The sequence below is a fragment of the Hypanus sabinus genome, chromosome 7, assembly GCF_030144855.1.
Source record: "Hypanus sabinus isolate sHypSab1 chromosome 7, sHypSab1.hap1, whole genome shotgun sequence".
NCBI lineage: Eukaryota > Metazoa > Chordata > Chondrichthyes > Myliobatiformes > Dasyatidae > Hypanus > Hypanus sabinus.
In genome coordinates, this window is record NC_082712.1 from 130,880,507 (window position 1) to 130,893,043 (window position 12,537).

The 12,537-nt window shown below is 41.5% G+C and overlaps 1 protein-coding gene across 1 annotated transcript in view; it reads right to left on the bottom strand.

Annotated features, from left to right (window-relative positions):
* LOC132397550 (eosinophil peroxidase-like) overlaps positions 1-12,015 on the bottom strand; it is a 53,464-nt gene extending 41,449 nt beyond the window's left edge. Inside the window, exon 1 of the mRNA XM_059976373.1 lies at positions 11,872-12,015. Within this exon, the coding sequence (XP_059832356.1) occupies positions 11,872-12,015 (144 nt within the window). The remainder of the gene's footprint in view (positions 1-11,871) is intronic.
* Between the last annotated feature and the right edge of the window lie 522 nt (positions 12,016-12,537).

The window sequence follows — 12,537 nt, forward strand, 5'->3', positions numbered from 1 at the left end:
GGGGAGCTCCAGGAGAAAACAAAACAAAAATATCATGAAGGTGCCTTCAGGTGAGAAAGGGTGTATGTGTGGGGGTGGCAGAGATTCACAACTTTATGCAAGCTGAACTCCAGTTAGGCTCACCCTGAACTAATGCTAGTGGATGACCTTTGCTATCTATCCCAGTTTGTTATACACTACATCAGGATAGGTTGGGAATTATATTGCACACATGAAAGTTTCATTGAGAACCTGATGTAACCATATGACAAAAAAGTTCTCATAGTTTGCAAAATTCTTAGACAATAGAAACATAGGAAACCTACAGCACAATACAGTCTCTTCAGCCCACAAAGTTGTGCCAAACATATCCCTACCTTAGAAATTATTAGGCTTACCTATAGCCCTCTATTTTACTAAGCTCCATGTACCCATCTAGAAGCCTCTTAAAAGACCCTATCGTATCCGCCTCCACTAATGTTACTGGCAGCCCATTCCATGCACTCACCACTCTCTGAGTAAAAAACTTGCCTCTGACATCTCCTCTGTACCTGCTCTCCAGCACCTTAAATCTGTGTCCTCTTGTGGCAACCATTTCAGCCCTGGGAAAGAACCTCTGACTAGCCACAATGATATATTCCTCTCATCATCTTATACACCTCTATCAGATCACCTCTCATCCTGCTTCGCTCCAAAGAGGAAAGGCCAAGTTCACTCAACCTATTCTCATAAGGCATGCTCCCCAATCCAGGCAACATCTTTGTAAATCGCCTCTGCACCCTTTCTATGGTTTCCACATCCTTCCTGTAGTGAGGCGACCAGAACTGAGCACAGTACTCCAAGTGGGGTCTGACCGGGTCCTATATAGCTGCAGCATGACCTCTCGGCTCCTAAATTCATTTCCACAATTGATGAAGGCCAATACACCATACGCCTTCTTAACCACAGAGTCAACCTGTGCAGCTGCTTTAAGTGTCCTATGGACTTGGACCCCAAAATCCCTCTGATCCTCCACACTGCCAAGAGTCTTACCATTAATACTATATTTAATCATCATATTTGACCTACCAAAATGAACCACTTCACACTTACCTGGGTTGAACTCCATCAGCTACTTCTCAGCCCAGTTTTGCATCCTATCAATGTCCCACTGTAACCTCTGACAGCCCTCCACACTATCCACAACACCTCCAACCTTTGTATCATCAGCAAACTTCCTAACCCATCCCCCCACTTCCTCATCCAGGTCATTTATAAAAATCACGAAGAGTAAGGGTCCCAGAACAGATCACTGAGGCACTCCACTGCTGACTGACCTCCATGCAGATTATGACCCATCTAAACCACTCTTTGCCTTCTGTGGGCAAGCCAGTTCTGAATCTATAAAGCAATATCCCCTTGGATCCCATGCCTCCTTACTTTCTCAATAGCCTTGGACAGGGTACCTTATCAAATGCCTTGCTGAAATCCATATACACTACATCTACTGTTCTTCTTTCATCAATGTGTTTAGTCACATCCTCAAAAAAATTCAATCAGGCTCATAGGGCACAACCTGCCCTTGACAAAGCCATGCTGGCTATTCCTAATCATATTATACCTCTCCAAATGTTCATAAATCCTGCCTCTCTGGATCTTCTCCATCAACTTACCAACTCATTCATCTATAATTTATTGGGCTATCTCTACTCCCTTTCTTGAATAAAGGAACAACATCTGCAACCTTCCAATCCTTCGGAACCTCTCCCATCCCCATTGATGGAAAGATCATCGTCAGAGGCTCACCAATCTCCTTCCTCGCCTCCCACAGTAAGTCTGGGGTACATTTCATCCAGTCCTGGCGACTTATCCAACTTGATGCTTTCCAAAAGCTCCAGCACATCCTCTTTCATAATATCTACATACTCAAGCTTTTCAGTCTGCTGTAAGTCATCACTACAATCACAAGATCTTTTTCCATAGTGAATACTGAAGTAATGTATTCATGAAGTAAATCTGCTATTTCTTCCGGTTCCATACACACTTTCCCACTGCCACACTTGATAGATCCTATTCTTTCACTTCTTATCCTCTTGCTCTTCACATACTTGTAGAATGCCTTGAGGTTTTCCTTAATTCTGCCCACCAAGGCCTTCTCATGGCCCCTTCTGGCTCTTCGAATTTCCTTCTTAAGCTCCTTCCTAGTAGCTTTCTAATCTTCTAGATCTCTAACATTACCTAGCTCTCTGAACCTTTTGTAAGCTTTTCTTTTCTTCTTGACTAGATTTACAACAGCCGTTGTACACCATGGCTCCTGTACCCTACCATACCAATTTATTTTGCTTTCCTCTAAAGGAGAAAGATTAGGCAATTAAAGTGAGAGAACCTTGTATGAACAAAAAGTATAAAATAAAGCAGAAAAAAAAGAACATCTGAGTGAAGTTAGGTTAATAATACAATTGAGAATCAGACTGATCACAGGAAGTTCTCAGGGGAAGTGAAAAAATAAATAAGGGGGAGAAATGGAGTACAAGAAAAGACTAGTAATAAATATAGAATGGAATGCAAAAACCGTCTAAAAGCATGTAAACAGTAAATAAAATGTAAGAGGAGAGGTCAATCAGGGATTAATAGGAAATCTCATGGAGACAATAGGTCTGGCCTAGCGTACTAATTTAATATTGTACGTTGATCTTGGCCAAGGAGGAAGCTGCTGCTGGAGCCTCAGCAATGGAAGGTATCATTGAGATTCTGGAGAAGCTTTAAAGATAATGAGAAAATTACTAATAGAATGGGCAGCTCTGCTGAAGTGGATGTATTAGTTGGTTCAGATGGGATGCATTCAAGATGATGAGCAGTGTAGGGGTGGACATTTTATTATTCAGAGATACAGTGCAGAATTGGCCCTTCTGGCCCTCTGAACCGCACTGCCCAGCAACCCCCGACAACCCCAATTTAACCCTCACCTAATCATGGACCATTTACAATGAGCAATTGTTGAGGTTCTGGATATAATTCTTTAAACACAGGCTCCTATGCATTGGAAAACTGCAACTATTACCCTTGTTCATTAAATAGTGCAAGGATGAACTCAACAACTGCAAGCCAATCGATTTAACATTGGTGATGGGGGGAGGAGGTAGGAATTAGGAATGATTATTAGGGAAAGAATTAGCAGTCGTGTGGTCAGGTGGAGAGTGATTACAGATTTTTGAAAAGTGAACCAAGTTTAACTAACTTGATTAGATAGATAGATAGATACTTTATTCATCCCCAAGGGGAAATTCAACATTTTTCCAGTGTCCCATACACTTATTGTAGCAAAAACTAATTACATCCAGTATTTAACTCAGTATAAATATGATATGCATCTAAAATCACCCTCCCAACAAGCATTAATAAATAGCTTTTAAAAAGTTCTTAAATAGCTTACTAAAGTGCATTGAGTGATAACTTAAGCTCAGTCCTAACCCTGGCACTTTAACATGTCTTGCCTCTGGTGGTTGAATTGTAGAGCCGAATGGCATTGGGGAGTAATGATCTCTTCATCCTGTCTGAGGAGCATTGCATTGACAGCAACCTGCTGCTGAAGCTGCTTCTCTGTCTCTGGATGGTGCTGTGCAGAGGATGTTCAGGGTTTTCCATGATTGACCGTAGCCTACTCAGCGCCCTCCGCTCTGCCACCGATGTCATATTCTCCAGTTCTGTGCCCACAACAGAGCCCACCTTCCTTACCAGCTTATTAAGACGTGAGGCATCCTTCTTCTTAATGTTGCCTCCCCAGCACGCCACCACAAAGAAGAGGGCGCTCTCCACAACTGACCAATAGAACATCTTCAGCATCTCACTACAAACATTGAATGACGCCAGCCTTCTGAGGAAGTACAGTCGACTCTGTGCTTTCCTGCACAGGGCATCTGTGTTGGCAGTCCAGTCTAGCTTCTCGTCTAATATTGATGAAGTTATTGATATTGATGAGGTTACAGAGAGGGTTGGTTCCTTAATGTTGTTGTAGCCGGGGGGAGTACCTATTAAATGTTCTCAATGGCATGTGTCTCAAGTAGGCTCTGACAAAGAAGTCCTGCCTCTGGCCTTCACGTGTGGCTTAGTTACTAACCCTGATGCCATCACTTCTACTGACAGGAGAAGGGCCCAAGCCTTAAAACCAGTCACTTTGGGCAGATAGGACTTGTCAGCCATAGTTGGCAGCTCATCTAGGAGCAGGAAATCTCTGATCTCAAACCCCTGCTGCCTTGTGTCTACACCCACTCATGGGAAAGGCTTCAGGAGTAAACCCCAAGGGAAATCCAGAGCTGGAGGCTTTAAGGCAGTCTTACATTGAGCTCAACTCTGACTGGCAACTTCTATGATGTCACTGGTGCTGGACTGTATCTGTCTCTGCTGTTCATCAGCTGTGTAGAGAGGAGGAGCTTGCTACACGGGCAACAGCTTTGCTCTCCGTATCGTACTGCCTTGGTTTGCGTACTGGCTTGTGTATCAGCTGGAACACAACACCCATGGCCGACCTTGCCAATGAAGTGAATTGTAAACCTCAACAGAGAGGGTTGATGAGAGAGATATGGCTGGCGTGGTGTATGTGGACTTTTAAATAACATTTAGCAAAGTGTCACATCAAGACATGGAATTAAAAGGACTGTAGCAGCACGAATACTGGGGGATTTTTTTAATAGGTTAGAGGTGAGTGTCCAGTGCTGCTTCCCAGGGTTGACACTGGGATCCCTCGTTTTCTTAATATATATCAATGAAGTCGACTAGGTTGACAAAGACACAACTTTCAAGTTGGCAGATGACACAAAGCTTGTTAGCATAATAAATTGTGTGGGTGATGGTATAAAGCCAAGAGGGTAACAAAAACAAAAAGGCTTGCAGAAAACTTCAGAGATGAGAAAAAGTTAAGAAGTATAAAGGATCATGGGTTTATAAATGGAGATGTAAAAACAAGTGTGAGGAGGTTATGCTGAATTATAACACAGTGGTTCAACTACAGCAGGAATAATGTGTGCACTTCTGAGCCCCATTCTTCAGGAAAGATGTAAATGTTGCATCAGAGAGTGTGCACACTGGATTTACTAGAGTGACATCAGTGATGTGGTTTACATGCATAGAGGAGAAAAACTTTGGTTTCTTTCCTTGGAGCACAGGGATGATGGACCTGATAACGGTTTCTAATGATTCTGGGTTGAGTAGTTAGGGAGAAAGAACTTGAGGGCATAGAACAAAGATGATTGACCAAAGAACAAAAAGTGACCTGAGTGAAGTCTTTTTTGTTACACTGTTAGGATCTCGTATGCACCGGCAGGTTAGATCCTTTGGTGGCATTTAAAACGAGCTTGAAAGAAAAGAAATTTAGAGCCATCAGGTGAGTGTGGAAGTATGGCACCAGATGGAATATGTTCATGGAACCAATACAATCTCAACGGGCTGAACTGCTCTCTTTCACTCATAACCTTACTGTCAATCAGGTGAGTGTGGAAGTATGGCACCAGATGGAATATGTTCATGGAACCAATACAATCTCAACGGGCTGAACTGCTCTCTTTCACTCATAACCTTACTGTCAATCAGGTGAGTGTGGAAGTATGGCACCAGATGGAATATGTTCATGGAACCAATACAATCTCAACAGGCTGAACTGCTCTCTTTCACTCATAACCTTACTGTCAATCAGTGCAAGAGATTTTGTGGATTACTATAGAATTATGTTGCATGCGATCAGGCCCTTCAGTGCATCCCATTGTCTCACCTGACCTACCTGGGTCATCTTCTTACTGGCTCTAGTCCAGGGCTACAACAAATGATGTTTTATGGTTCTACTCTCCAGCCTTGTGTATTTGTTCCTTTCAACTCCGACTGGCCCAAACCAGTCAAACCAGGTGACCTTTACTTAAATAAGGGCCCCAAAACTTTCAATAGGTTTCAATAGGCACATTTAATGTCACAGAAATATATATAATATACATCCTGAAATTCTTTTTCTTTGCTAACATCTACAGAAACAGAGAAGTACCCCAAAAGTTAGAACTCCAAAGACCCCCCAGCTCCCCCTCCCACGCACAAGCAGCAGCGAGGCAACGGCCCCCCCACCAGCAAAAAAGCATCAGCACCCTCCACCGAGCTACTGGTTCACCTGGTAACCCACTACTCATTCGACATACCACAAATTCTCTCTTTCTCCCTAATAAGGGAAAAAACAGATGTCCTCGTTTCACAGTGAGAGGGGAGACATAACAAACTGGTTTGTGATGTTAGAAGTCTGTGCATCGCCTTTATGAGCTCTGCACCCAGAGAGTTGGCTCCAGAAAGGTTCACCTCTCTGGACACACAGCCCATGGCAGCTAACCTGCTGCTCCTGACATGACCAGTGTCTTAAAAAGCTCAGCACTACATCCTTGCTTTTATCTACTAGTTCTCTTGAAGTGCATGCTAACATTGCATTTGCTTTCCTTACCAAGGCTCAACCTGCAAGTAAGTCTTTAGGGAGTCCTGTACTAGGACTCTCAGATCCCTTTTCACCTCATATTTGTGAATTTTCTCCCCATTTAGAAAATAGTCGATCCCTCTAATCCTTCTAGCAAAGTGCCTGACTGTACTCTTCCCTACACTGTACTCCATCTGCCACTTTGCTCATTCTCTGACTGTCCAAGTGCTTTTGCAGCAGTCCTGCTTCCTCAACATTACCTGCCCAAACGTGTACTTGGATATCAAATTTACTTTGAACTTTGAACCTATATTTTATCATCCACAAACTTGGCCACAAAGCCATCAATTCCATCATCAAAATCATTAACATTTAATGTGAAAATTAGCTGTCCCGACACCAACCCCTGTGGAACATTGCTAGTCACCGGCAGCCAACCAAAAAAGGCCACCTTTATTCCCACTCTTTGCCTCCTGCCAGTCAGCCAATCTTCTATCCTTGCTACATTCTTTCCTGTAATATCATGGACTCTTAACCTTGTTTAGCAGCCTCATGCATGACACCTTGTCAAAGGCCTTCTGAAAATCCAAGTAAATAACATCCTCTCCTTTGTCTATCCCGCCTGTAAACTAGAAACCGCATCTTCAATAATTGACTCCAACATCGTCCCAATCACTGAGATCAAGCTAACTGGCCTATAATTTCCTGTCTTCTGCCTCCCTCTCTTAAAGAGTGGAGTGACATTTGCGATTTTCCAGTCTCTAGAACCATGCCAGAGTCTAGTGATTCCTGAAAGATGCTTACACAATCTCTTCAGCCACCTCTTTGAGAACCCTAGGGTGTAGTCCTTCTGCTCTAAGTGATTTATCTATCTTAAATCCTTTCACTTTCCAACCACCTTCTTCTTAGTAATAGCAACTACACTCACTTCTGCCCCTAGATATTTGCCAATTCCTGGCATACTGCTGGTGTCTTCCACAGTAAAGGCTGATGCAAAATCCTTATTAAGTTTATCCACCATTTCTTTGTCTCTTCCCCCCCCCCTCCCCATTGCTATCTCTCAAACATCATTGTCCAATTTTCACTCTTGCCTCCTGTTTTACTCTTTACATATCTGAAAACAACTTTTGGTGTTCTCTTTTACATTATCGGCTAGCTTACCTTCATGTTTCATCTTTTTTCTTCTCATTGCCTTGTTGCCTACTGGGTTTTAAAACCTTACTAATTCTCTCAGAAAGTCCTATCCCGAGCCTTTGTGGCTCATCAAGCCAGTGCTTATGCCAGTTTCTTTTTCTAATTCTCTAGCTTCCAAATGTTTGCTATCTTCTATGCGCTCTCTTTTGCTTTTACGTTTTCTCTGAATTCCCTTGTCAGCAACAGTAGCCTCATCTTCCATTACAAGACGACTTCTATGGGGTGAATCTATCCTCTGGCTTCTGAAAGTCCAGCCATTGTAGTCCTACAAATTTTTTTATCCAGAGGCATTCAGGGCTCCAAATAAGAAATTACTTAAGAGATTCTAACTTGTAGCAAACATAGAAAACAAAAGTGATTTGTTGGAAAAGGCTCCAGTAAGGACAAGTCTGCCAACTGATTATGCACTTAACAAATTATAAAATGTGGAAGGGGAACAGTTAGAAAAGGGATTGTAATGCAAGAAATACATAGTCACACGATGGTAATATGGGGATCACTTGCATGTACCAACAAGGTCAATATCAGTGCAGCAGAAAGTAAAGACTGGGGTCAGGTATGGGTTGAAAGGGCCAGCAAATCTGCTCTGCTGTTCTCTAAGATCTTTGTTGCCCTGGCTGTGGCATTGCCTTCATGTTCCTCATTACTCTGTAACAAGAACTTTCCTTACACCAGGTATCTATCTGCTTTGTCCTTGCCTTCCCTACAGCTACTTCCCCCCAAATGGTTCATGAACCAGCTGGCAAAACCCCCATCACTACAGTCTAGCAACACCATGATCTCTTAGCACTAGAATGGACTTCTTGTTTTTTATTGTTCTGATTGTGTTCCTTTTTGTAAAAGTGTTGCATAATTTATATTTATAGTTTTCTTGTGAATGCTGCTTACATGATGCTTTTTTGTTGCTGGTGGGGGGAGGAGGGATTGCTGATTGCTGCTTACGTGTGGGAAGGAGGGGAGCTGGGGGGTGTCTTTGGGGTTCTAACATCTAACTGTCATTCATGCTTTGTTGCACTGCTCTTTCAGTGGATGGTTGTGAAGAAAAAGCATTTCAGGACGTATATTGTATACTTTTCTCTGACATTAAATGTACCTTTGAAACCTTCGAAACTTGTGCTGCCGCTGCAAGCCTTTTCATTGCATCTGTGCACTTACCATAAGACACAGGAGCAGAATTAGGCCATTCAGCCCATCGAGTCTGCTCCGTGCAGTACAGTAAATATGACAAAAAACTCAACTTTAAATATATTTAATTATTAAATATTACATTTCTGTGGAAGAAAGAATTTTAAAAATGTGTGATCCATTGAGATAAAATTTTCTTCCTTGCCTTCTCCTTGAATTGGTGACTCGTATTCTAAAACTATGCCCCCCATTCTAGTTCTGATGCTTTCCCATGAGAGGAAGCAACCCCCTTGCAAGTACCTTCATAATCTTGTTTTCATAAGATTACCTCTGAATCTTCTGAAATCTGATCAATCTTTCCTTAATCACAATTCATCTCCAGTGGACAAACCCTCTCTGAATTGCCTTCATTGCAAATATTATCCTTCTTGAAAAGGAGTCCAGAACTGTATGGAGTACTTCAGATATGATTCACCAACACCCTTGCAGTTGTAGCTGAATTTCTCTACTTTTACATTCCTCGCAATAAGGGCTAGCATTACACGTGTGTTCCTAATTACTTGTTAACTGTGTTTGCTAGCCATCTGTGCTTCATGTACAGCACGCCAAGTGTTCTGCCTCTACAGGTGCTGTTTGTTTTATACTAATCATCAGTTCCTGTTGTTTTTTACATCATTTCCTGCATGGGTTAATTTTGATTTTGACTTTGAGCAAACATGATAGAAAGACATCCATCTCCATCCACTCTTTATTTGCCCTTGAAGCAGCAATATCTGGGAGTCTTCAGCTTTCTTAAAATTGGTGAGCATTTAGTAGATGAACTTTGAAGGAAGTATTGTGTTTATCATTCGTTGCTATTAAGCTATTGTTGCATCACAAGTTCGCTCTAGTCCATGGCATAGCTATAGAATGTTGCCCGTGTGTAGAATGTTGTTTAGCACTGACCGTGAGAATAATCTATAATATTAGTCTATTCAGGCACACAGCGATTCTGTATTAAATCTTATGCGTGTTTTACTTTCTGCGGTTTCACAAAGTTTTTTTCGTTAAAAACCCTAAAGAAAGCTGCTGGCTCAGGTGAGTTTTGAGAAGATGTATAATCTAGGTCTAGCTTTGTACACAATACACTGTGAAGGCAGTAGACCAATTCTTTAGCATTTTATGGCATTGTCCACTTATCTGGTTTTCTACCAAACTCAGATTGCTTTTTTATTATTATACTCCATCCCCAGACTTTAGCCCAGTTACTCAACCGATATCCATCTGCAGACACATCATGCCATCCTCCAACATGTTGTCCCGCTGTACCTTCAGCAAATTTGGCATCAATACATGTAATTCTTTTCTCCAAGGCATTAATATATCCATGAGGCACCCAAAACTGATCCCTGTTACTAATCTGAAAATTACCAATTTATTATTTTAATGAGTCAGTCCTCCATGCCAATATAATATCTGCAATAGAATGAATCCCGGTCTCGGGGTTTCACGACCGGCTGTTATTCGACATGCCAAGGATGCAGCCTAAGGGATCAGCTCACCTTCGGAGTTCTGGGATCTTGTTGCTCTGGAGACGGGCAGGCCGAAGGTCGGTGTCCAGGCAGGAAATAGGTGTGCCGTGGGAGATGGATGATCTCTAGCCGAGATCTTTGGGCACAGAGCTCAGGAAAAGCTGCGTAATGGACTTTTAACATTGTAAATCAGAGAGTTGTTCGTTATGTCTCCCCTCTCGCGGTGAAACGGAAACACCTCTTTCCCCCTAATTGAGGGGAGAGAGAGAGAGAGTGTCGAATACCGGGTGAACGGGTAGTCCATGGAGTACTGCAAGTCTGTGTCTTTGCTGACTCTTGAGTGCTCGGTGGTGGATGCTGATGCAATTTTTTTTGCTGGTGTGGGGAGGGGGTCGTTGCTTTGCTGCTGCTTACATGCAGGGGGGAGCTGGGGAGGACTTTGGGGTTCTAATATTTAACTGTCATTCATTTTTTGGGGATACTCCTCTGTTTCCATGGAAAAAGCATTTCAGGATGTACATTGTATACATTCCTCTGACATTAAATGTACCTTTGAAACACTTGTGCAGTAGCTAATGAATTCTAGGAACTGTAAGGCATACCTTATTTTGATGAGTTTATTGCTGACAATGGCGTATACAGTACATTGGTTAACACTATGGAGCTTAATTGAAAGGGAAGGGTTCTTGTTGAGAGAAAGTATGACAAATTAAACACGATAATTTTTCACCCAGGAAGTGAGAGTTCATCTATATGGAAATCTATTCACATAGTTAAGGCACTGGCAATGACTGATAGTTCATTAAGCCACAAGTTCCTGGTACACATTAAATGAGCTTAGAGGCTTAGCTCGTTTAAGTTAGTGTCGCCTAATAGCTGAGACCATTTTGGAAGAGAGTAGACAAAGAGAAAATATTTCCTTCAATATTACTGACACTTTGTTGTTTCAGTAATTAAATAGAATTTAACGAATGCTATAAGTTTCTGGCTATAACTGAACCATAGCTTGATCTTTTTAATTATTGATTTCCATGGGATAGTTCAAGAGGCAACCATGTATTTGAGAATGTTACAAAAAAAGTGCAGCATGTACTATAATTTTTGGTTGTTTATAATATTGATTAAAACAACATCAAAACTTCGAGAAGCTTAACCATACGCTGTAGGTGTTAAAAAGGTATGCATGAAGCTGAACAGACTTGCAGCTAAGATTGAATTAGTAAGTGAAGTAAGTAACTAGTACTCTGCTTAGCTCATAATAGTTAAAATAGACGCTTTGAGTTCATTTGATTTTCTTGTGAAACGGAAGAAAACCAAACTAGAAATTATGTACTAATAGCAACACACTTTAACTTTACAGATGAAAATCACTGCTGTAGTTATTCTTGCAGTGTTGATTGTGGAGCTTGCTATATGCTATCATATTTCCTAATTTATTACAGTTGCCACTCTTGACAAATACTTGATTGGATATAAATGCCTTGGAATAGCTGTGAAGGGTTCTAACTGTATACGAGTCTTTTATAAATAGTCGAAAACTCCTTCCTTACCATTCTTTCCCATGCAGGACGTTGCACTTCACAGTTTCTTAACAGGGTTTGATTGTAATGACAAAGCTTGAAGTCTTTGTGGCTGATTTCTCACTACTGAAGTTAATGCTTCCAGTTCTAAGATGGAATCTCTTGTGTTGATGCTTTCAGTTGTGTTCAGTTTCCCAGTTCTGGAAAATTCTGAGCACAGTTTCTTTAATTCCAGGGATAATCTTGAATCCTCGCGCTGCATGTACATGTCTTGGGAATCGTTGTGTGTTTGTTCAGTGTGGCTCAGCACTCCTTTTATCTGCTGGATTTGGTTGTTATATTGGCAGACTCATTACTAGAGAATAATGCTGTGACTGCTCTGAAATAATGCTCTCATTCATACAAACTTCAAAAACATTTCTAATACACGATATTCAAATGTGTGGTTTGGCCATTGATTGACCGTGGCTCTGTCGAAACATGGAAAATAACTTTTGTCAGAACCCTTCAGAGAGTGAAGGTCAAGGAGATGCCTTTCTCTGTCTGATAAAGAGTGTTACTGTGGATTCCATACATTTGGAAATGATGGCAGAGTACTGAATACTCAGTTCTCTTTCACAGTACATACTTAGGATTTTTTCCCTTTCCATTTTTTTTTATTGTTATATCTTTTGTGGGGCATGCCAGTTTTACTGATTTTTGCAGTAGATGTAGAGAAGATTTTCCTTTCATGTTTTCCCATTCTCTGGATCCATTCCAGAATCTAGTAATTCCTGAAAGATCATTTCTA